Below are 23763 nucleotides of genomic sequence, written 5' to 3'. Positions count from 1 at the left end.
GGGATCCTGCTGCTGCTCTACCTGTGTCACCTACAGCTAGGACCTCAGCTCCTGCAGAATAGTAGAAACATGTGCCACAGTCATGTTGGTCTTCTTGGAAGAAAATCTTTCACACTGCTTCTCCTTTTCCTTCCTCAGGGGTTTGTTTCATAGCTCTTTGTCAGATCTCTGACAACACTTGATAGTTTGTAGTCCTTGTAACCCAACAGTTGGTGGTCCTGGCACATCACGAACTGTGCCAAGATGCAAAAGCTTACTTTGCAATGAGTATCATGAGCTGTCACTTTATCAGTGGGACAGTGTAGGCCTTTGACTCCATGGGTTGCACTGCATTTGCAAAAATGTTCTCCTTGCAGTGTGTACAGACAGTCAGGAAATCTAAAGTCATCCAACATTTTTATTTTATTTTATTTTATTTTATTTTATTTTATTTTATTTTATTTTATTTTATTTTATTTTATTTTATTTTATTTTATTTTATTTTATTTTATTTTATTTTATTTTATTTTATTTTATTTTATTTTATTTTATTTTATTTTATTTTATTTTATTTTATTTTATTTTATTTATGATATGGTTGAATCCATGACCTAACAAGGAGATATCTGGCTACAGAAGGTGCCATTCAAATGCTTTCTCCTAACACAACAAAAACCATAGTGGGTCTGAGGGATGGGAAAAACTCATCCATCCCTTGCTAAACTGAAAATATCATCCTTCAGATGGGAAGGAAGGGAATGGCAAGTTAGCTGTTGTAGGAACATTTGGAGTGTTTTTCTGAAGCTGCAGTTTCCTTTCAAAATATGTTATGTTTTGATCTAACTTACTGAAAGTTTTACAGTGACTGCTGCATTTCTGACTGTTCGTTTAATCCATTCATTGCTGCCTCCGGGTTGTGGCTATTTGTAGTCACCAGGGCAGCTGCTGGGCTCCTTTGCTTTCTAGGTTGTCATCTGAAGAGAAGGCTTCTTACTGTGTTTTAGAAGCTACTGTGTACAGCTGACGTTAGCCATATATATGCTTTGTTTCCTCAAAACTAGTAATGTTGTTGTTGTTATGGTTTTTTGTTTAACAGGACTATGGCAAATGCACACCAACTATGGGATTTACTAAAGGAGAGAGAGAATAGGGAAGAAGCTTGCAAAGAGGTTCATTTGTAGGCATTTTAAATTCTGCCTTTCAAACAGCAACACATCCTAAAATGAAACTGATTTGACTTTTGGATATGTGGACCTGCTCTCCATTTCACATTCATCCATTGCACCATTTAGTCTGCAGGCTGACATGGTTTTAGATGTTCTTATCATTTCTGAGGATTATTCAAGTTAGCAAAAGGCTAACAAGCCAGTTGGAAAAACACTGGTATAGCAGTTCCCTCTCTGAAATACACAGGCATCATCACCAACTCCTAAGACATTCCTCCTCTTCTCTCCCTTGTAACATTTTACCATTGGTGGCAAAATTCTGGGCTCAGTTGGCTACGCTGGGGTCACCATTGCAGATGGATGTGGCCTAGCTTGCACCACTGGTCTTCAGGTAATGCTCTGTATTAGCAACTCCGCAGGCTGAGCCTGATGGACAGTTTCTATCCCATTGTTGTTCTTCCGCTTAGATTCTTCTACTTCTTCTACTTAGATTTTCATTCCAACTTTTTTTGCTGTCTTCAGCTTTTCCCCATGCTGTTTGTGTGTAGTGACTGATTCTGCCCACTGAAAAGGAAGGAGAGGGTCATGATTGTATCTAACTTGTAATTTGGAAGTAGAATTTGGACCAACTTTTTTTTTTTTGCATTTCATTTTCACCAATTTCTCCACCCTTCATCTTTATGTTTCTTGTACTCTTAGGAATGCCGATCAGTGTAGCACAAATTTGGACGCATAGCAACTGTACAACTAGAGAGATTTGTTGGCCACGTGCACTTGTTTTGGATTTACACTAGTTTGAGTTTAAGTGAGATCTGGTTTGGCCTTGGCATATATTAACTAGATTGACGTTATTAGGATGGTTAAATTGCAGTGGGTTTCAATTTGTATGATATCTAACAGCAGGAATACCCCAATGAATCATAATCAATTGAGGGAAAATGCTGCTTAATATTTTCCAACAGTTTGGAGGAATCAGGAATGGAGAATTCATCATGTGCTCCAGCATGAGAGATGGTTAATGCATACGAAATTACTCCATTCAGCCAAATTGTGCCTGCAGCGGGATTGCCTGAAAATACCATCTGACCTCTTCTTTACATTGCACCGTTGTAACTGAGAGCAGAATCCAGATTAGTGTGTCAGTCTGTGAAGGGACTGGGGAACTGAGAGTAAAAAAGTGAAAGATAAAGTTATAATTATGTCAGAGGTTGAGCTAATGATTTCTAAAAAATCTTGGCGCTGATCCGTACCTGTCTGCACTTTTGCTTCTTGCTGCTTTGTTTTTTTGTTTTCATGCCAAGTATTCTGGACTCACTCCTGTTCAGCAAACATTTGTCAGGCATAACAATTTCAAGCATTAATCCTCCAGAATTAACCAGCTTATTAGTTGATGACCTGAACTCTTGATAGTTTCTGGGGATTATTGCTATTTAAATCTTACCTTTGAAACAGTGGCAGCATACCATGATGGTTTTCTTTTGTTTTCTCCCTTTATTTTTATTTTTTTTTCTGGACTGTTTTATCTCTATACTTTCATCCCCTCTTTCACTCCTACCATGCGGCAGGAGGCAGAGAGGAAATCCTGCGCTGCCTCTGACACAAGTGAGGAGGAAGCCTCTGGTTTCTCTTTGCACCAACCCTGCTGGCGTTGCCAGCCATGCTGAACTGTTTGCCGAAAACCCAGCGGCGGACAAGCTGAGCTTCAGGTGCTGCAAACCTGCAGGGGAACACCAGGGAAATCTCCGCAGACTTTTACCAATCATTTTTCCAGAATTCCCAGGATTTTGGTAAGGTTTCTGTGGGATTTGTTACTTTTATTTCATAAGGAAGTGTGACTGTTGAGCCCATGCTGCCTATGTTTCTCTTTTGATTCCTAGTAACTTCTTGAACTTCTTCTTTCCGTTAAATTTGCCAGAGAGATAGAAGCATCAAAGTTATTAAGTGCCTTGACATTTCATGGATGTGGATTGTAATGAAAAGGAGATAGAAGCAAGTGCTCTGCTGGGGGAGGGCAATGATCGAGCACTCGGGCAGCACCCGCATGGTTGCCCATGGCTCACGCAGACCAGCCCATTCGCGCACTTGTCTCCAGGGAAAGCCCGGGCTTCATCTATTGCTGGGTGGAAGTGCCCCAGGGCGGTGGCCGAGAGGACAAGAGCACTATGTGATGACATACAGCCAGATAAACTGTTTCGTGAGTGGCTGAATATATTATTCTGAGGCCAGGATGAGGAATTCCTTCATGTAGCGCAGGAAAAAAAAGCAGTGAAAATATCCCTGCTGTGGTGCTCACCACAGGGCCGGGGACTGGAGATAAGGGGCAGCCAGTGAAGCTAATAGAGAGCGTCTGCTGGGGCCGTTGCTGACATGCAGGACATGATATCGGGTTTTATAGCCTCAAAATGTTCACCAACATTGGGACTGCTGGGATCCCTTCCCTGAAGTTTGGGAACTAAAGACCACAGTATTTGACATGTCAAAACATGGCCTGGGTGTATGCGGTAAATTAAAAAGTGATTAAAGAAATTCAAAGTTATGTTTTAAGTAGGAGGTGTAATTCCCATCTTGCATGGTCGCTTGTGTTATGCTCATTGAGCCCTTTGTGCAAACCTTCGGATTACTGTGAGTCTCTTGGGCTGCAGCTTAGCTGTGGTCCTGTCACAGTCTCGTGCATTTTCCTCAGGGAAGGTGATAACTTGCTCCCCATGTTGCCCGTATCAACCTTTAGCAATGCTCTGCTGCACCATGAACTATGTATTCAAAGGGGAAATAGTGTGTGTGGGGGGGAGGGATTCAAGTGACATGGAATGTATTTTAAAAATAACATCTTTAAAAGATGGCCTTGGAGATTTCTGAGGAAAGAGTCTCTCTTTTAGATCCAAGTTAAGTTTGTGCCATGAATTATATTACTCCTCGTAGAAGAATTATAAATTACTTGGGTTATAAAAAAATATATCTTCACTCTTTTCCTGATTTTAAGTGTTTGAGAATCATCAGTGCTCTGCCACGTCACTCAGGAAGTGTGTGTATGTCAAATGCGCCAGTGTGTGCGTGTAAATCCTCTGCTGATGTGACCACTTGCTCTGAACGTGTATCTGCATTAGATCTCTGGTGGCTGACAGCCACAGAGATGTGTCCCATCGTATTTAGGGTGGGATTTTCAAAGTTGCCACGAGGATGTAGGCCCTGAGCTCCCAGTGGAGTTTAAATAGAGCTGAGCTGCCTAATCTTTTCTGATGTTCACAAGGGGATTTAAAAAAAAAAAAGAGTCTTGATTTCTTTTAATATTACATTTCTAAAAGGTGATTAAAATTGGATGATGTAAGAGTGAGAATAATAAGCATCGGCTTTACCCTGACTGCTCAGAGAGGTAATTACGTGTGATCGCAGCTTTAAATAAGCTCAGGTCCTTCTCACCGGAGGTGGACGGCTGACCAACACAGCTTTCTGCTGCTGCCACTTTACATTTAGTTTGGTTTTTAATTAACCTCAGTAGGAGGAGGTTGAAATCCCCTTTAGGTTTATAAATATAGGACTTCAGTCCTCAGTCAGGCTAATGAGGCTGCGAAAACAGCAGCGCTGCTTCATCCAGGAGGCATGCTTCCTCCCAGTTGTGAAATCCCAGTTTCCACGTGTGCTGTCGAGGCGCTGGTCTCCTTGCAGAAACAAAAGCTTCAGCAGCTGCTAGGAGTGGTCCCTGCAGCTGAAAGCAGAGATGCGTTCTTGGTCTGTAACCCACAGCGCCTGGCGAATGCGTGCAGTGGGAGGGTGACAAAGACATGGAAACTGCAAGAGTTCAGGCAAAAATGAGTCACGGGAAAACAGCCTGTTTTATTCAATTCCCCAAATGTTCTCAACCACTCCGAATTAATTTAGAGCCACAGATCTGCAGTGGTCTACTTTGTTTCTGAGTAACGAGCTTGGGGATAAGGTTGCTGGCAGTTCCAACCGTGTATTGTTCAGAACATAGGCAGGCCTTGTTTGCCCCAGAGCCTGGGTTTGTCTGAACACAAACCAGTGCCTTTTTGCAGTATAAAGCCTGGCATTATCAGCTTAGTGCAAATGTTACTTCAAATTATGTCCAAAATGCTGGCGGGCTGGGTCTAACTTTACTTACCCTGATGTGTCTCTTTGACAGCATTTCAATGGTTTAGCTCTTGCAGTGACCATTTTTCTCTTTCTTTATATAAACAGCTCTTCTTGTGTGGTAAAATTAAAATAAGAAGTTTTTTCCATTGTCATTTACTTTGATACTATGGAAATCTCACATTTATTTTAATCAACAACTTATTTAACAGTATTTAAAAGTATCAACAGTATTTAAAAGTAGGATTGTCCTAATTACTTTCAGCCAGTTTTTATTCCAGTGAATCTCACTTTTTCCATGTTTATATCTCATTAGCATCATCCTGGTGATAATGATTTGAAAAATAGATCTGAGAAATTTTATGTTTTGGGGAGTTAGCCCTTCAGCTGTTCTTCTGAAGGGGATTAAGGGTACTATGCCCATAGAGTTATATTTGTTTAGTGTTTGCAAATAACTTTATTTCTAACAAATATTGCTACTAAATATTTGACATACAAGGTTTATTAGTTTAAAGGTCTTATGCCTAATGCTCCCAGTTTGGACACAATTCATCACTCAGAGGCAGAGGTATTTGACTGATGGTTGAATAAGATTTAACATGTTTGAGGGGGGAAATTCTAGGCACAAAACCCCTAGAGCCAAACGTGGAAACAGTTATGTGAAAGAGGGAAGGAGGCAGAAAAGGGTGCAGACTTTGAGACAGTTTGACAGCCTCCAGCCCTGAGCACCCACGTCATGACTCAGGTCTCTTCAGGATATGGGATTCCCGCAGAAGGAAGTCGTCCACCTCTGGCGTGGATCCCTGCCTGGAAGTGCCCCTCTCACCCTGGCTTCCCAGGGAATCGCAGGGCTGACACACTCCTAGCTCAGGGTGTCCCACAGACAGCCTGAGGTTCAGTGCCGTGAATCCTCTCTTGCGGTGCAAGCCCCATTTCGGAGTCCCACCACGTTGCAGGCCCTTGCTGAGGCTGCCTGCCCTAGCAGGGCCGGAGGATGTGTGAGGATCTCTGCCTTCAGGGGAAGGGCTGAGTCGAACCACAAACTACAGTCGAAGCACGCGCTGATGCCCCACTTTCATTGCTGATCCCTTTCTAACACGTTGCCTGTAATCTCTTTGGGACAGAGGTGTTATCCTTCTAACTGTGGAGCATTTCTGGCCACTGCAGGGTGCTGTGAAAGCATGCTGGTTGTACTTAACCCAGGCTTAAGGTCCCACTGGGGTCCTGATGGTGAAAATGGCCCTTGGGAGCTTCTGTGTGACATGAGCCACCGCTAGCCAGCTGAAGATGACAATTTCTCAATAGGGTAGTGACAGGGAACCAAAACTAAGCGGTGCAGCTGGGGTATGAAGAGTCTCAAGGAAGAATTACTTGGGAATAGCCTACGGAGCAAACTTAATTTACAGAATCTTTTTGGCAAATGGTAAAGAATAGCCATACCTTTGAGAAAACTACATTGTCTGTACACAATATATGACCAGTGAAAGAGGAACAATTTATCAGGTATATTTTTCACTCTGAATCGTTCACCAATCTCTAGCCAAGATCCAGACATCGCAGAGGTTTATTAGTCAGTATATCAGTGCGGTGACTGGCACCCAGTACTTTGGGATCATGTGGACTGTAGAAGACAAATGGAAAATAATTAAAAACATAAATTCCAGCCTCCAGAGACCATGAGACTAATGCTGTTGGCTTGTAGTGCTTTTTCTTTGGCTGACTGATGGTAAAACTCTTCAGGAGCTGAGCAAAGCTTAAACTGAGCCTATTCCAAGGGCTGGGTTGGGGTTCACAAGATGGAGATTACTCACAGGGCAGCAGATGCACTCTGTTGGCAATTTCAGAAGCAGACACCCTGGATCTGAAGAATCTCTGCTGAAGTTTTATAGCAGAGGTGTTTAACCTGTGATTTCCCAAACTAAAGAGTCTGTGAAAGATGACCAGGAAAAGCAAGCCTGTTGCCATTAGGTCTGAAGTCACTAAACAGAGATCTGCATCTTTGTAGAGAAACTTCTACGGATATGTATTAGAAAAGGTTGAAACCACTCTCTGCAGTGTTTAGACCACAGGCCTAGTATCTGAAATACTATTTTCATTCTTGTCTGGTTAAGGATTTCCTTATTGCCTATAGGCAAGAAACCTTTGAACCTGAGGTGTAACATAAAGGGCATGGAGTACCGACTGAACAAAATGGTTGTTTAATGCTGCAGTAATGTGGGGCTAGAAGATCAAAATCTAAAATGAACAGATACCTCATAAAGATACTCGCTCTCTCTGTCGTGGTAAGAATGAACTCTAGACCAGGACTAAACGCTGTATCTTTCTAATCTAGTTGAGTCGTGGAAGACCAGCCTGTCTCCAAGACTGACCTGGGAATACAGAAATGCATGGGCATGGAGTGTAGGGAGGGGGCAAAGAGTTGCAATTGAGTCATCTCTTACGACATCTCTTTCATCCCATATGACTTGAAGATTGAAATGACAAAATTAAAAGAGCCCTGGTCAGATCTATTGCACATCATTCTTGCAGATGCCCTTAGTGGACAAGGATAGCCCCAGATGTGAAAGGATAGCCCCAGCACCTAGGTCTGCCTGAGTTGCACATGATTATTCCATTCAAAAATAGAACTAGTCTAAAAAAATGGATCAAAATTTTAAGAAATAACTTCTTAGATCTGGGAATCTATACTTTCCAGAGGAGCTGTGTAAAGCAAAAATACATCCCATTTGGCTCTCACCAAAGTCTGAAATTAATCTTCTAAACAAATGGTTGAAAAAACTAGGCTTTTTCAGAGTTAGCCTGGTTCAGAACATATCTGACAAACTCTTTTTTTTTCTCTCCTTTTTTTAAGTTTATTTTTATTTTTAATCAAATAGAAACTTTTCTGGTGTGATCATGTTGAAGCTGAATTCCATGCATTAGCCTTAGGATTCCTATCGATCCTTTTGTAAGGGAAAAGAAATGATTATGATATGCTTGAATGCTGCATGCACTCATGATGTTTGCATTCTTTGGTTGAAGGGGATGCTTGTAACTTGCCTATGGTTGTGTTTATTCAAAAAACAAACAAACAAAAAAACAACAAATCTTTATTTATTCTCTAGCTCTTTAATTAGGGCAAAAAATTGCTGGCTGTCATAAACATTCACTGCAAATAACACAGGAAAGGGCTGTGTTGGAAGATGGCCAAGGTGATAGGATTAATGTTTTGAGCCTCTAAAAGATTATGCTGGAAATAACAACACCTTTTATTTACAACCTGGAGGGCATCTGCACCTACTCAGGCAGGTTAATTCTGCTGTGCGTGGGTGTGCCTCCCCTGGCAAAGCATCTGCTACTGGTGTCTTGCTTCCAGACAGCACCTCCCAGAGCGGACCACCAATAATTCAGCTCTGGAAAGGCCAGCCAGAGCTCCCAGCTCTGCACCTTCTCAGAGCTCCTTTTACAATATCCAGAGAAACTGAAGAGTTATTAAATTATCCCAGGATCCAAACAATTCCCAGAACCACAATTGCTTCCCCACTCATGCGTTTGTATAAAATTTAACACACTCCAAGTGGGGTTTTTCCAAATCTTTTTCACGTGCAATCCCGGAACCAAATGGAAAAGGTTATGATAAGTTTGAAGTATTTCAAAATTTGGGAAACAGTCTCCCTAATGGTGAGTGATTTGAATTTCCTGCAGCATTTTTGTTCATTCCTTTTATTTTTGTAAGAACTGGGTTCTGGAAACTAGTCGAGTAGTACATGAATATAGGAAGCCAAGACATACTGAAACCATTTAAGAGCCTGTGTTCTATAAATGTAGGTTTTTAAAAGAACATTTAAAATGGGAGTAGTTGTAAGAAATGTTTAAGAAGTTTTTCTTTTTTTTTTAAAAAAAAAAAGCTGCATGACTTGGCAGTGAGAAAAAAGTACGCTATGAAACATTGCAAAATAGTAGAATAATACCACCAAAAAGACAGTGCTCTTGCAAAATAAGAGCTCTTGGTAGTGAATTACAAATGTTAAATAGGTCAGTCTCATGGTACCCTAGTGAGAGTGATTAGATGCACTAGAATGAATGCTGAAGTAGATGCAGTTAAGGAGGAAGTGCTCAGAGGAATTTGGCCCCACAAGTGGATCACGCGGAGGATGGTTTGTGCCTTTCAGTGCTTCGGGTCTGCCATGGAGACCCAGGCATCTCCACGTACCTGAGGCTCAAGGAGTTACAAACGCCGAGCAGTTGGCTAATTAATTTGTCCTCTCCAAGACAGCTCGAGGATCACGGCTGGTGCAAGGCTGCCTCCGTATCTCTTGTCATCAGCTGAGCCTAACACGGGCAGGCCACAGCTCAGAAGCTGAGCAGATTGGCGACTTGCCGTTGCTTTGGGATATTTGGGCGGAGGCATGGTGCCTTCTACAGCACTGAAACGCATGTGCCTGTCCAGGCACTGCCAAGCTGCATTTTGGAGCCATGGAGGGAGATTAGAGGAAATAGGAAGCCTACTGCTGTGGAAGAGGTTGGGCTTAAGGTCTCTGGAGCTGATCTGTGCCTTATATTTTCCTGTTCCTGAAACATAAACATGCTTTATGTAAAGTCTGCAGGAGCTGTTGTCAGGCGGTTATGCTTAGCACCTGGAAACGTGCTTCTTCCCTACTTCTACTAAGTGACTGCGTTATTGCATTTGGAGAAATAAAAGTGGGTTTTGCTCAGTGTCTCATTATCTATGCCAGAATTTCTTATGCTTAGTTATTACCCTCATTTAGTAACATATCTATAGAGAAGCTAAATGCTTTTTTGCAGCATAAATATGCCTTCCACAGTATGAATTAATACAGTGATTCAAGTGGCATTAAAATGAAATGCTGTTTTGAGCCACTACATGCTTTTGTAAAAGACTGTGACAAAAATAATCCTGTACAAATTGCTCAGGGGATTACACCTGTGCTGAAGTGGAGGCTTTCCTTGGCACAGTGGGTCCAGGTGCCTGTGCCCTGGGGCAGCGGCTGTTGTGCTATGACGCAGGTGGCCCCAGTGGCCTGCTGCTGCTGCAGGCTGGTCTGCGAGTGCTGGCGTTGCACCACTGGGCTGCTTCAGGAGCTGCTATGTCTGCTTTGTAGTGTTTGCACTGACCTGTATTTCACCTGCAGAACTGCTCGATCAGTTAGTCACAATGACGCAGAAGAAATGGGTTTCTGTATTTTTGATACATAACATCCAGTAATCATCCATCTTTAGGACTACTTGCAAAAATAAATAGTTAAAATTCAAAAAATTACAGGCATCGCCAGATTTCAGGTAGCTTTAACAGCTGTTCTTCCTTCCAAGTAAGTCAGAAAATATACTTTTCCCCTGTAGAAACTCATCCATGCCTTTAATGCCTGTGAGGGCTTCGGAGAGAGAAGTCCCCAGGACATTGCAGCCGATTGCTTCAGCTGGGCACGGACTGCCCAGTGCAGAGGAAGCAGGAGAGCACGTTCTCCACAGGCTGTCCCCAGACCTGTCCCATATTGCAGCTCAAACCCACCGTGAAATCCGCCTGCAGACTGGGTGAAAGTTCATGCTAAATTTAATTGTCTTTACAGCGCTACGTTATACGAATTAGTCGGTAAAAATCAGTAAATGATGTTATGCAGGCAGCTGGAGTAACGAAGTGCTTCTCTTCCTTTGCACACTGGTGATCTTAATATGGAAATAACATTTTCCATGGCTTCCTGTTGGCTGCGTACAGGGACTGCCTACGTGTGGGATGGGGGTCTGTGTCGCTGGTTTTTGGCCAGAAAATCCTCGCTTTCAGAGGACAGCAGCCTGAGGGGAGAGTGTGAGTAGGGTTTTCTTCATGTAAGATGACAGTAGGTTTTCCAGCGTTTCTTAGGCCTATTTGATTGCCCTGTGCTTTGTGTAGGGAGTGGGACTAGAATAACAAAATGGCCTCTATGGGCTAGTCCCTGACTGGAGTCCTGAAGCCAATTTTAAATATGATATGGATGTTACCAGGAATAGATCCTCTCCTAGGGAATGAATGTCAGTACTCATCGGAGCCTCTCCAGCAAACAGACCGGGAGTTTTCATTTCACAAGCTATTCTACCTGGAATCGGCACCTCTTACACTCCTGCGTTCAGACACCATTTGCCCAGAAACGTATGTATTTAACACGAGAAGTGTTAGGGGACAGTTCCCTGTATGGCTACTGGATATAATGAGAAATGTTAATGTGCAAGTGAGCTGACCAGTCAGCTGCAGAGACGTGTGCTCTTGTCTGCGAGTTAGACAGCTGGGAAACAGCAGCTCTGGACCAGGCATTGGAGAAAGACACAGCTATCTAGCAAGCTTCTGAAAATAACATTGCTCCATGAACCTGCTTCATCCTTTAGGACTCTTGTGACGTACGACGATGATTTTAGCTTTAATTATATATCCTATCATATGGTTTATTTGAGAGAGGGAGTAGCTGCCCCATACCACACCACCCTCACTAAATCCAGTACATCCTGTTCTATTCTTTAATCTTTTCAAGGTGAGGTCACACTTTTTTTTAAAATTGCCTTCTAGCTGTGAGAGTTACAGCTTTGAATTTTGCCTTGTCTGCTTCCAAGAGGAATTCCCCCCTTCATGTCGGTGCAGCTCCCCTCGTCTGCACCATCCTCTGTTCCAGCAGCCCCTGTGAGTAGGGTAGCAGGCAGGGCACCTGCCCTCATCTGTAGGCGCAGTTCTCTCTCTTTCTCTTCTCTACTGTGACCTGTTGAGCATAAAGCCTACTGCTGTTGAGCATAAAGCCTACTCAAGGCTGTGGAGCAACAATTTATATTGTTTCTGTTGCCAGACCTCAGTGTTGTATTCACAAATGGCTCATTTCCTCTGCTCTAACGTGGAACAAAATAGACTGGGAGCTACAGGGGAAGACATCTAATATGGCATGAGTCCTTTTACATCATGGACAAGAACATCAGCAGGATGGTGAGAAGCTTTCTGCAAGTGGACAAGCACCGGATGGCTCTCCTTTGTGTAAAGATGAAACTGCCAGGAGTTGAAATGGTTACAGAACTCCCTTGGTCCGGCTTCATCAAGAGCCGCGCTCTGCAGCTCACGCTGAGCGGTTTCTTCCACATGAATCATCTCATGGAAACCGAAGGGGCTGCTCTGGCATTGAATTCTGTGCAGCAAGCTTGATTCAGTAATTAACTCTCATGATTTGTGCTGAGAAAATATTTCAGTGTTGAATAACAAAGAGGAAGAATATTTTAATTTACAAGAAACATTGAACACTTGGCTGGCAGTAACTGTAGGATGCGATCCAAAACCATTTAATGTCTATTGTTATCTTTCTGTTCACTTCGGTAGAGCTGACTTTCGGGGGCTTCATTATGATTCGTCCTTATTAGTCAAGTTTAGTATGGCAGTGCCTAAGGGCTAGCCGAGGATGGCTCTCCCTTGTTGCACAGGCACAAGGTAAGCCGTCTGGGCAGCAGAGAGCTTGCAGGCTGAACAGAGAAGACACGAGAATGCATCAAGAGAGCCAGCAACCATTGCATGCAGTTGCTGTTTGGGAAGGGGAACAAAGGAGGGAGGGGAAAATTAGAAGCTTGGTGCAGCACACGAGAGCCTCCTATGGAATAGGAGAGGTGGCAAAAGAAGAAATTTGTAAGTGCTGAGATTCCAACGTGATGGCTTGCTCGTGGTTTGTCTTTGCAGGTGCTCGCTGATTCCCATTGTGTGGATCTTTCCCAGACACTGAGCATGCATTCAGATAACCTCTCTGTGGTCTCTGCAGAACAAGTTAACTGATGCTGATTTCATCTAAGCATCTGATGCTGATTTCACCAGCTTTAAAAGGTTTATATGCATCCAAGCTAAGCATGTGCCAAGTGCTGTGCTAGTCTGGTGTCTGTCGGCTGCACCATACATGAACTAGGAAGGGCATCAGGAGAGTTTTGTACTGACTAGGCTCTGGGAAGAGACACAGTGGTTGTAATTTCTGTAGCCAGTCTGGAATATACCACAAATACCAGATTCATCTCATTTGAAAGATTTGAATTAAATCTGTTTACTGTAATGGAGCCTCCCACAACTCCCTGCCTTCTTTTTTGTTTCCTGGTAGATTTTCATTTGGGGAAGTTGCAGTGCAAATGTCGTCTTTGTGCTGTACTGAATCACGATACTGCTATATGGGTGAATTTTTTGTATTATTATTAAAAAGGAAAGCCACATGATCATTAGCTTTCCCTCCTTGCTTCCTTAGATTCCCTTAAATGCAATCCTGTTTAGATTTTAACCTAAAAACTTATAACTTTCCTGCTTCTTACCCTTTCAGTTTCTTCGAATGCAATGACTCAGCAGCTACAGGATGAATTTGACAGTAGCGTGGAGAATGCAGAAGCTTGGATGAAGGCCATCCAAGAGAGACTGAGGATCAATGACAACACCAAGGGACCTCGATCTGCCCTAGAAGCCAGACTAAGAGAGACAGAGGTAAGGGAAGAGTGATGTAATGGGTCAGAGATGCTAACAGTTGCAATTATCGCTGTGAGCTCTGGAGTTTTCTGTTAAGGAACTCTCAGCTACCCATGGCTGATGGAACATTGTTCCTGTGTGGACAGGCTTCTTATTTTCCATCTGCAAAATGTTTACAGACGTTGTAGAAAAAGAGGAGAGCAATCTGTTATCACAGGCTTCCAAGCTTTTCAGATTATTTCAGAAGATGAGCGGCAGGTTTGGCAGGTTAAAATGTCTGTGCACTTCTGTGTGCATGCTGAAAAGACGACTGAGTGGCTGCTTGCAAAAGTCAGGTATCATACAGGAGAATTGGATGATATCAGTGTCCCATCTCCTCCAGGACTCTAACACTGGTAGAGAAAGATTGCAGGTGTCCTAGTAATGGCTGTTCCAGAGTAATCTACTTGTCCTTTTCCATAAGACCTGGTAATAAGAGGCTTTACAGCTCCCCTTCATAATCCATCTAATGAAAAGGCAAATGTTTTCATTTTTTCTGTTCTGGCTTAATCTCTTGTATAACTCCCTCACAGAGATCCCATTGCAGATTGTGCCAGCTCTCTTACTGTGATTTTGCATTCATTAACTTCAGTTTCATTAGATGTTATCTTGCTCTTATAATCTCAAAAAATGAAACGCTCCTGTTTGTCCCATCAATAGCATTCATGATTAGAGGGAGTGGTGGCATTTCTGTGATTAACACTGAAACTATTTTTGTACTTGCATTACCTTCAATTCTAACTAGTCTGTTCTTTAAATCAATCAGCCAAATCTTTTCCATCGTTATTTACCCAACAGTATTTGGTTTTGTATCTACTAATGTTTGGACAGCCTCTTCTGAAGTTTAACAGCTCTAAGGAAACCTTGCAGGCTTACACAGAGAGCGAGATACTTTACGCAATGGCATAGCAATGTCGTTGGTCTTTTTCCCTAACTGTGGCTCACTGAAGGCTGGGTCTTGCCTCTGGCCTAATTTAGAGACTCTTCATGGAGTGATGGATGATGGCTAGATTTATATGTCAGTCATGAGAATCTGAAGTATTTCCTCATGGGCTATGGATTTATTTCTGCCTTTAAATAATTTTCATTCTTTCCTTTTGTCTGGGAAACTGACACCTACAGTCTCCAGGAATATGCGGGAAGCACAGGAACTTGAGTAAGGAGAGTGGTAGTCTGGCAAAGGGGGTGCAGTCATGGCAGAGATGTAAGGCTTAGACGTTTGTGGTGATTTAATATGGCTGAACTGAATCCTGTTGACTTCTGTGTGATGTGGAAGTTTGTAACCTGCACAAAATCAAGTTATGTTAATTCAGACTTCAGAAACTCGTCATTCTAAAGAAAAACAAGTGTCTATTCTCTCTTTGTGTGTACGTTATCCACCTCCTGCTCTCTCATCCTGCCTTCCTGGTGGGCTTGGCTTGCCTGTCTTCTCACGATGTGCTCACCGCTTCACCTATTGGCTGTTTTTAAATCCTGTCATCATTTTTCAGTTCCTTTTTTGCATCTGGCTTGCATTTTTTTTTCATGCTTCCTTCCTGTGGTTTACTTTCTGTTAATTTATTAATGAAAATGTCAGCCAACGATAGCAATCATTTAAACAGATTTGAAAAATGCCTGTACAGCCACTGCTTTCTCTCTGGCTGTTGTTTGCTTTCACTTCAAGTGCTGGAAAAATGTCAGGCTTTGAACACAGCTTTCCTCTAAATTTTTCCTGTTGGGTGAGAGATGTGGCTTTTATTTTCTTTTCCTAGCCTACCCTTTGACCTGCTTTCTTGGATTATTTTAATCACATGGTTGGTTGAAACACCTGCTCGTAAGTAACATGCAGATGTGCCATGGTCATGCAAGAAGAGCAGTCTTTTCCCAGAATGTGAGACTGGAAGTTCAAAGGCCTGTGATTTGGTCTCACCTTTGCAATAACTGACTTGGTTTATTTTTTTTTCCTTTGAACAAATCCCATGGCCTTATCTTTCCAAAAGTAGCTGCTAAGTTTGAACCTCTCCATATTTTCAAAACAGAAGCCTTTTCCTTCAAACTGGAGAGCCTGCAGCATGCCAGGAGTTTGTGGAAGAACAGCAGGAAAAGCCAATCCAATGGTATCAGAGGATTGGATAAAATAGTGCTAAAAGCTGGCATCCAAGTTTGGACATAGTTATTCTGCAATATTGTACACAAGTTGTGCTAATTTTCTGTGTTCAGGTAAAGAAAGAGAGTTTGTTTCAGATTAGATGGCTTAACTTTCAATTCTTGGCTTTCTGATTTGTACAAGATACATTTTTTCAGCAATTCATAACTTAGCAATTTAGGGTCAAAGCAAAATTTGGCAGCAGACAGGAAATTCCACTAGTTAGCTTCTCTTGGTTTGTTTTCTGAGCCAAACTTTATTTGCAATAGGAGGCCTTTTGAATACACTTCATGATGTCTTATAGTACAGCTTAGAATGGAGATGTGGAGATTGCTACTTTTTAGCTAACAAAATGTTTTTCAATTCCTACATGGTTTTCAATTCAATTCAGTCCTTTAGGATGGTTAAGAAAAAACAAATCTGAAGAAAATTTCTTACTTTCCACTCAGGAAAAACTTTGCAGCAGGGACTATAGGATTCCTAGAAAAAGCAAAAGTTAAATTTCATCAATTATGCTTGCTTTCTTTTCAAATTTTCAGTCTCATTTGTTTTTCTCACAGAAAATATGTGCTCTGGAACCAGAAGGCAGCTTGAAAATGGACTTGATTCTTGTGAAGGCAGATGCTGCTCTTCGTAGCATCAGTGAGGATAAGAAGCGCGAAGTATTATCTAAATTGAGACACATTAAAGCCTTGTGGGAAGAGACAGCCATATACATCACTCACTGTCACAGGTAAGACGAGTGTACTCTGCACAAGGCTGCTTTTTGGGTTGACGCAAGTTATTTCATCCAGTGCTTTTGTAAAGTGATTCTGCCCCTGTCTTCTGCCTGGATTGCAGGTAGCAGTCACTGCTAATCCTAATCGCTGCTAATCCACGAGCATTTGGGGGTTTGGAGGGAAATAGTGGGGAGAGAGTTAGTGGAAACTCAGCTCACTCTCCCTTCATAGCCAGCCCATCTCACGGACTTGGACAATGAATTTTGCCAGGCATAGATACCTTCCTTGTACTTGTATTTCCCCACGGAGTAGGGAGGACCTGGAAAGTAAATTGTGACCTTCTGAAATCAGAACATCTTAAAGGACAAGGCTCTCAGCATTTTTTCTTTGAATGCCTTTTGAGCTTGCCAGTTTCCACTGGTCCCACCATGATTTCATTTAACTCATCTCTCTTGCTCTCCCCAACAGCCGCATTGAATGGGTCTGGCTGCACTGGAGTGAGTACCTGAAAGCCCAGGATGAGTTTTACGCATGGATTCACAACATGAGGGTGACCTTGGAGCCTGACATTGAGTTGCAGCTTGGCTTAAAGGAGAAGCAGTGGCAGCTGAGCCACGCTCAGGTTCTACTGAATGATGTCTTAAATCAGTCAGTCTTGCTGGAGAGGCTGCTGGAAGAAGCTGCTTCCTTGTTCAACAGGATAGGTGATCCCAGCGTTGATGAGGATGTTCAGAAGAAAATGAGGGTGGAGTATGAAGGAATCAGGGAAGAAGCTCAGGTACACCTATTAACAACGGGAGGTGTTCAGATTTCATCAATATGCAGTATCATTTACTATCTGTTTCTTGACTGGTGGGCTTACCTGGTAGGACTGCAAAAAGAAGCAGAGCTGAGGATCCCTTTTGTTTCAGTCAGTGGGCTGGTTGTAACAGTCATCATGTCCCAAAATAAGCTGTTAATTGGGATGCTCTCATGCTGTACCTTATAGTATGTTGTTGTAAAGTGATTGTAAGCTGCTTGCTGTGATCTGGTCAACACTGGTTTAGGTTTATGTAAAGTTTGAATTGCTCCTCATCTCTTGGGGCATTTTTGGGGCATCACTGATCTTTTTGCCTGGTACAAAGTATGCATTCACAGGGCCAGGGAATATCACGAGCTTGAGCACTAGTTGGTGGTTGTTGAATTGGTTTCAGATCCAGAGCTGCACTCTCTACCTGTAGAACTGGGAAGCACTGAGATGGAGTCAGCTGCAGCCCGACACTGAACTCAGCTGGCCAGTCCCAGGATCTGAGCTCCACTAAACACAAATACTAATTTGTGCTTGATGCTAATCTTCCAGCTTAACCAGTTATTAGGCTGGTATAAGATGCTGTAATTCATCTTTCAGTGCCAGTGATTTCCTTTGACCCTGTTCCTGGGTAAAGAAACTAGGATAAAGACAGGATTGGACCATGTGGCACGGCTAAGGGGCAGAGACTTGCACGTGGACAGAAGAGTTCAGTTGCTTCCTAACTCATATCAATAGAAATACTCAAAAGAATATTTGAAATATAAACTCATATAGCATATAGAGCTTCTTAAAATCTAATTTGCGCCTCATAGTTGCTTCCAACAAACCCATGGGCTGGATTTAAGTGATGCAAATACAGATAATTTCCATCTCATTTGCTCTATCTGGCCCTGACATAGTATTGCCTTCTATTTGTTCCCACATCACAACCCAGCCCAGAGCTGGAGCAATGTACGCTATCCCTCCCTGGGTGCTGTTGTAACAAAGGTTAGTTTTGGATCACTCTGGAAGAACAACATTGGGGTGCTCACACCATTTACTCTGCTTGCTCTATAGATACTTTTTCTGTTTAAAAAATTGAAAACAGGAAAAAAAAAAGAAAAAAGAAAAAACAGCTGGCAAGTCTTTCTAGAAAACAGAGTATTAAGAAATTTTGTATCTGCAGCTGCTGCAGAGAGGCTGTAAAACCACCAACAGACTTGCAACTCAATGTTGATTATTTATATTTAAAGGTCTGTCTCTTCATTATGAGGCAATTGGTTTTATGAATAAGAAGGTTTCTTGGAATTCAGGTGTTCTCTATCTAGATTGCCATTTAAAATTCTCATTCAGTCCCTCCTAACCAAGATTTGTGTTTGGCTTGGAAGCAGGAGACAGTCATTAGACATTTTAATAAGGCTGTTCTTTCAAACAAGTGATTTGAGTACTCAAAGCCTGAATGTGACCTCTCTGAGACTGGTTTTACATAATGTAATTTCTCTGACTGACTTGGAAACATGCTGGTGTAAATGAGATCAGGAAGTGTCTCACAGTACATAAAATATGTTTTTATGTCTCCAGCCAGAAAAAAGCTTTTCTTTGGCATTGGTTACAAATACCACATTTCACAGAAAGATGGGGTGAGAAAATCCAGCTAAAAATCCCTTTCAGGAGGTATGAAATAAAGAAAGGGGTTGGGAAGACTCGGATTTTGCAGCTGAGGTAAATGTGGAGTCCATTAGGTAATGCCAAGATTAAAGGCATGTTGGAAAGCAGAACAATAGTTAAGGAAGCCCTGCCACCTCTTCCACCGGGAGAGAGGAATGAATGAAAGAGATGCAGGAGTTGTAAGGGGATTGTTTCAGCCCCTCACGTGATGAGAGGCCAGGCTAAATGTGAATTGCAGATGCCAGCTGAATGCCTGAGCTGCCTGCCACAGGAGGAATCCTGGGATCTGTAGATTACACTTGTGTTGAAGAGCATTTTTAGATCTCGTGCAGTTGTCCAGCCCTATCGAATACAAGCTCTTGGACAGAGATTATTAAACAGTTTAATGGTTTTCTTGTGACATTGCTTTGCTTCTCTGGTATGAGTAAACATTTTTTTTTTTTTTTTCCTCCTCGTAGTGCTAATATGTGCCCTTATTTCCAAATTTTAGAACGTCATCATTTTCTTTTAATTACATCAACAGGGATATTTTTAGATATGGCAGCCATTCCCTAAGTGCTTTCCCTTGCCCGATAAAATATCAATATGCAGATGTAGATGGTTGTGGGATTTAGCATAAATTATGACTGAAGATGATAAGAAAAGGTAGTTAGTCAAATATATCAAATATGTCTGAACACACTGCTTTTTATCCATGTTGTCTCTTTTAACTCAAGCCTAGATATTTATAATGCCAGCTCTCTTGTACCTCAGAGCTACTAAGACTGAAAGCAGCAGGAGAGGTTACAGGAGCTTTCTGTACTCAGTTTGGGAGAGGGATTTAGAGCAGGAACTTCCTTTATATGCTCTAAATTGCCTTCCAGAGGAGGCTTGGTTGCCTTTGCTGGCTGTAAGGGGACCTTAGGGGAAAGTGTTTCCTATGGCTCCATCCACCCTCTGTGAATACCCAGGGCTGAGCGGATCCTGCCCAGACACATTTCTTCCTCTTGCAGCCCATGGTGGACCCATTCTCTTCCTGCCATGCTCTCATTCTTTCCAGGGCCAAGTCCTTGCTGAATATATCTCCTCACGTTAACCAAGTATGTGGAGATGGAGTTTAACGCTGCCCTACTCCCCAAACAGCTAATCTAACAGAAGCAAGTGATGTTAGTTTTCCCATCATTTTCCCCATTATTTACCTGCCTAACATCTTGGTAGGGGGACCTCAGCCAGTTTTTGTTAGCCTTTTGCTTGACAGCTAGCACAGTCTGTCCACGTATGTGTCATCTCTTCCTTATGGACCATGCACTTCTTTGTTTTGACTGAATAGCCTATGCCAGGGTGGGTCATTTCTACTTCCCTTTTAACCCTCTATATGTTATCACCAGGCCTTTGAGTTTAATAATAGCTCTGCTTTGTTATTCTGGTTCATTCCCTTTGGGGCTTCTATCTACATTAGCCTAATTCCCTGGAAACAATAAACTTGGGCTCACGTACTTCAGTTTGATGTTTGGACCCAACACACCACTATAACGATTGCACTCCTCAGGTGCCTAACTCAGGCCAAAGTTTAACCTCCATGCACCTCTGCAGACTTGAGAATCAAGGCAAGGGGACACAGCAAACAGGTGCAGAGTTTTGCTGGATACATCTCAGCCACAGAAGTCTGTAGTCATAATTCTGCTTTTTGGTCTGTCACCCACACCTGTGCTTGCATAAGTCAGCAGAGGTGAGAAGTCAGCGTGGAAAAGAGAGCTGTGCTGCCACCTGCAGAGTGGCAGCTTGGTGCTGCGCCGTGGCCGTAACCTGTCCCAAGGTTAAGGGCGAAGGCCCAGTGGGACCACCACTCCGAATTCCATATTACACAAAATGAAACTCACCCTACTGTCGATGACAGCACAGCCTGTCAAGGGTGCTGCTACAAGCACCAAGTGTATTCCACAGAGGGCTTTTTTTTTCCCCATAGCGTAACACAATTGCATTTCACGCCAACTGCTGAAGGGCAAGAAAAAATCAATCTGATTTGTAGGAAATAGTACTTGGTTGGATATTATATTAGTGAAACAACAGAACAAGATTGCTTATGATTCATGTAAAATATCCTTCGGCAAACACAAAACCTCAGCTGACAAGGAAGGATAGACTGAGCGATGTGATTCTGCCCTGTGAGTGGTGCCAGGCTGGATCAGTGGGGAGCAACTCCTGAAGTGCAGGCCCCGCTAAGTTCGGGGATTATTGTTTTCTGGATACATGGAGAAAATCAAGCCTGCTTCCCATAGACTTAATTTTTCTTCCAGGCTCTGCACTAGCACCAGAGCATGGTTTGTGATCTGCAAACAGTGGGGGAAAATAAATAAATAAATAAATAAATAAATAATATTGTTATATTATATTATATTATTATATTCCTGGGCTACATGATTTCTAGGATTATTTTGAAGGTGATGGACACTTTCTTTGCAGCCTGTTTAAATAATGATCACTGAAATAATTTGTGTGCCTATAGCACAATTTCTCTTATTCTCATTTTGACAGATCAATAAAGTTAATGTGTTGTGTGCTCAACTTTATTTTTAACTGGCATGAGGATCATTTCTGCTTGTCCCCCAAAGTCCAAACCAGAAATGGACTTCTGTCTCTTCTCTTTTTCTAATGAGAGAATCGGAAGTTTTGGAAAGGGGAGGCTAGGAGATCACCAGAGAAGACCTTGCAGTTTGTCTGCGGGGGGACAAGGCAGTGAGACCCTGCAGGACAACTGGGACAAGCCTTTATGCACCCTCGTGTCCTGCTGTTTGAGATGAACCATGAATTCCTCTGCAGGCCAAGTGCTATCGGGGTTCATGGAAAGGGGCTCTTGTTTATAAATTCTGCGTTACAGTTTAAAGGAAAAAGAGCCAGATAAGCACCGTCCTCACTGCTTCTGATGTCTCTTGTTACAGAGTAGAGTGAAACTGCTTGAAAAGATAACCAACGAGCACGAGCGGTACAGCACTAACGTCAACCAGTTTCAATCGTGGCTGAATGGTGTGACAGAAAGATTAAACTGCTGCATTGGGGAAGCAACCAAGTCTTCAGCAGAGGACAAGCTAAAGGCACTGAAGGTCCTTAAATGAAATAGTTCTGACAATGAAGCAGGACTGTGTGTTCTCCATACCTTTATATGTTTCTCAAACCACAAGGATGTACTTAAGAATAGAATTACACAAACAAAATAAGGTGGTAGTTGTTGTAATGTTGGTGAAGAGTTATTGCAGGTCTGAAAATCATTAGTATATATGGTTCTCCTGATGGTATCAGGAGTTGCAGGCTGGTTTTTTTTTGTTTGTTTGTTTGTTTGTTTGTTGTTTTGTGGTCGTGTTTGTTGTTTTGTTTTGTTTTCCTTAAAGCCAGCTCTTCCACAATTATGTGATTCTTTGAGCAGCTTGCCCTTTTAAACTTTTAAGTGAAATTATATTTGGTAAATATGTTCCAAATAGAGCCTGAGGGCACACAGGTCTTGAGCGTTTAGAGCTGGTGATAAAAACAACAGTTTTGAGAACAGTTTTTAATATTTTAATACCACGGCTTAAACTGTTCAGCTTTAAATCTCATAGATTTTTTTTGCCTGCAGCTCCTGTTTTCTCCATCAGGGACCTCAGATGACAAGCACTTCTGAAAATCAAGCCAATATTTTCAGAATTATGGCAGGTAGTATTACTCAGAAGGCAGTCAGATGACCAACCCGGGCTTCTGGTCTCTTGAAAAAAAGCATACCAAACTTGAAATAAGAAGTGAAGAAGAAAATATGTACAACTAGGAGAAGTGGTCTAGTTTTCCTACTGCTTTCACCTTTTCCCTAGTTTCCAATTCCTACAGCTAATGTTTATGTAACTTCTTTCTGCAGGAAATTACCAAAGCCATCAAGAGTGGTGGGAAGAAATGGAAAAACCTTGAAAATCAATGTGCAGAGGTGATTCAGAATACCTCCCCATTGGGAGCTGAGAGAATGAAGGATGAACTCGAAGAGCTGAAAAAAGCCTTGGAGAAGTTGAAACTGCTGAGCAGTGAGGAGGAGGAAAGATTGCTCAAGATCCAACAGTCAGAAAGTGCCTACAAGTCCCAAGCCAGACAATTAGAAGCAGATATCCAGGAATTCAAAAGAGACCTAGAGAAACTAGAAAATGAACTGAACACTGGGGAAAGGGAAAAGACTGAAGATGAGTTTGTAGCTCAGTGGAGAAAATGCAATGTAAGTTGCTGTCCTTCGAATGCTTAACAACAGAAGGTATCAAATGCAGTCATAGATTGAACACACATAGTCACATCCAGCTGCCTGTGCCATTGTTTACAGGTGATAAGGAAAGAGTAGTAGTGTATATGAAACAGACTGACAAAAGTGTGAATACCAACCATGGAATCAACTACCCTAACCTTTATCTCAGTCTTCACAGTGGGGAGGAGGACTGGAAGATGATTTGGAGTTTTGCATTTTGAGTTCATAGGGAAAATATGCAAAAGGAGAACAATACAGAACAAACAACACAATTTGCTCTACTTATAAAGAAGTAGGAAAAATAATGCCTCACTGCATATACAAATATATACATTCGTTCATATACATACAAATGTGTCCCTACAAGTACACATACTTTGGGGGTTTTTGGAAGGCCATTTTTATGTTATATCCTTCATCTGTGTAAGGTGGGTACATGTATTCCCCTACCATCAAACACATCTATTTTTTAAAATAAATCCTACATTTGTAATAATCCAGTATTTACAGCAAAATCAATCTGTTGGAAAAAGGAGTGCAAAAAGTT

General features: G+C 42.1%; 1 protein-coding gene across 5 annotated transcripts in view; it reads left to right on the top strand.

The window, feature by feature from the left end:
* Positions 1-23763, top strand: part of SYNE3 (spectrin repeat containing nuclear envelope family member 3) — a 65220-nt gene that overhangs the window by 8070 nt on the left and 33387 nt on the right. For 3 of the 5 annotated variants that reach the window (XM_080594271.1, XM_080594273.1, XM_080594274.1), the window contains exons 2-6: positions 13526-13683; positions 16390-16562; positions 17017-17326; positions 21904-22065; positions 22848-23192. In XM_080594271.1, coding sequence (XP_080450397.1) covers positions 13540-13683; positions 16390-16562; positions 17017-17326; positions 21904-22065; positions 22848-23192 — 1134 coding nt within the window. In that variant the 5' untranslated portion in view covers positions 13526-13539. Of the gene's footprint in view, positions 1-585; positions 2933-2974; positions 13048-13525; positions 13684-16389; positions 16563-17016; positions 17327-21903; positions 22066-22847; positions 23193-23763 lie in introns of those variants that run through there. The other 2 variants (XM_080594272.1, XM_080594270.1) reach the window with 2 other exon arrangements.

Source organism: Anser brachyrhynchus, assembly GCF_964034855.1.
Source record: "Anser brachyrhynchus genome assembly, chromosome: 5".
In the NCBI taxonomy this organism is placed as follows: Eukaryota; Metazoa; Chordata; class Aves; order Anseriformes; family Anatidae; genus Anser; species Anser brachyrhynchus.
This window is presented reverse-complemented; position numbering and strand designations above follow the sequence as displayed.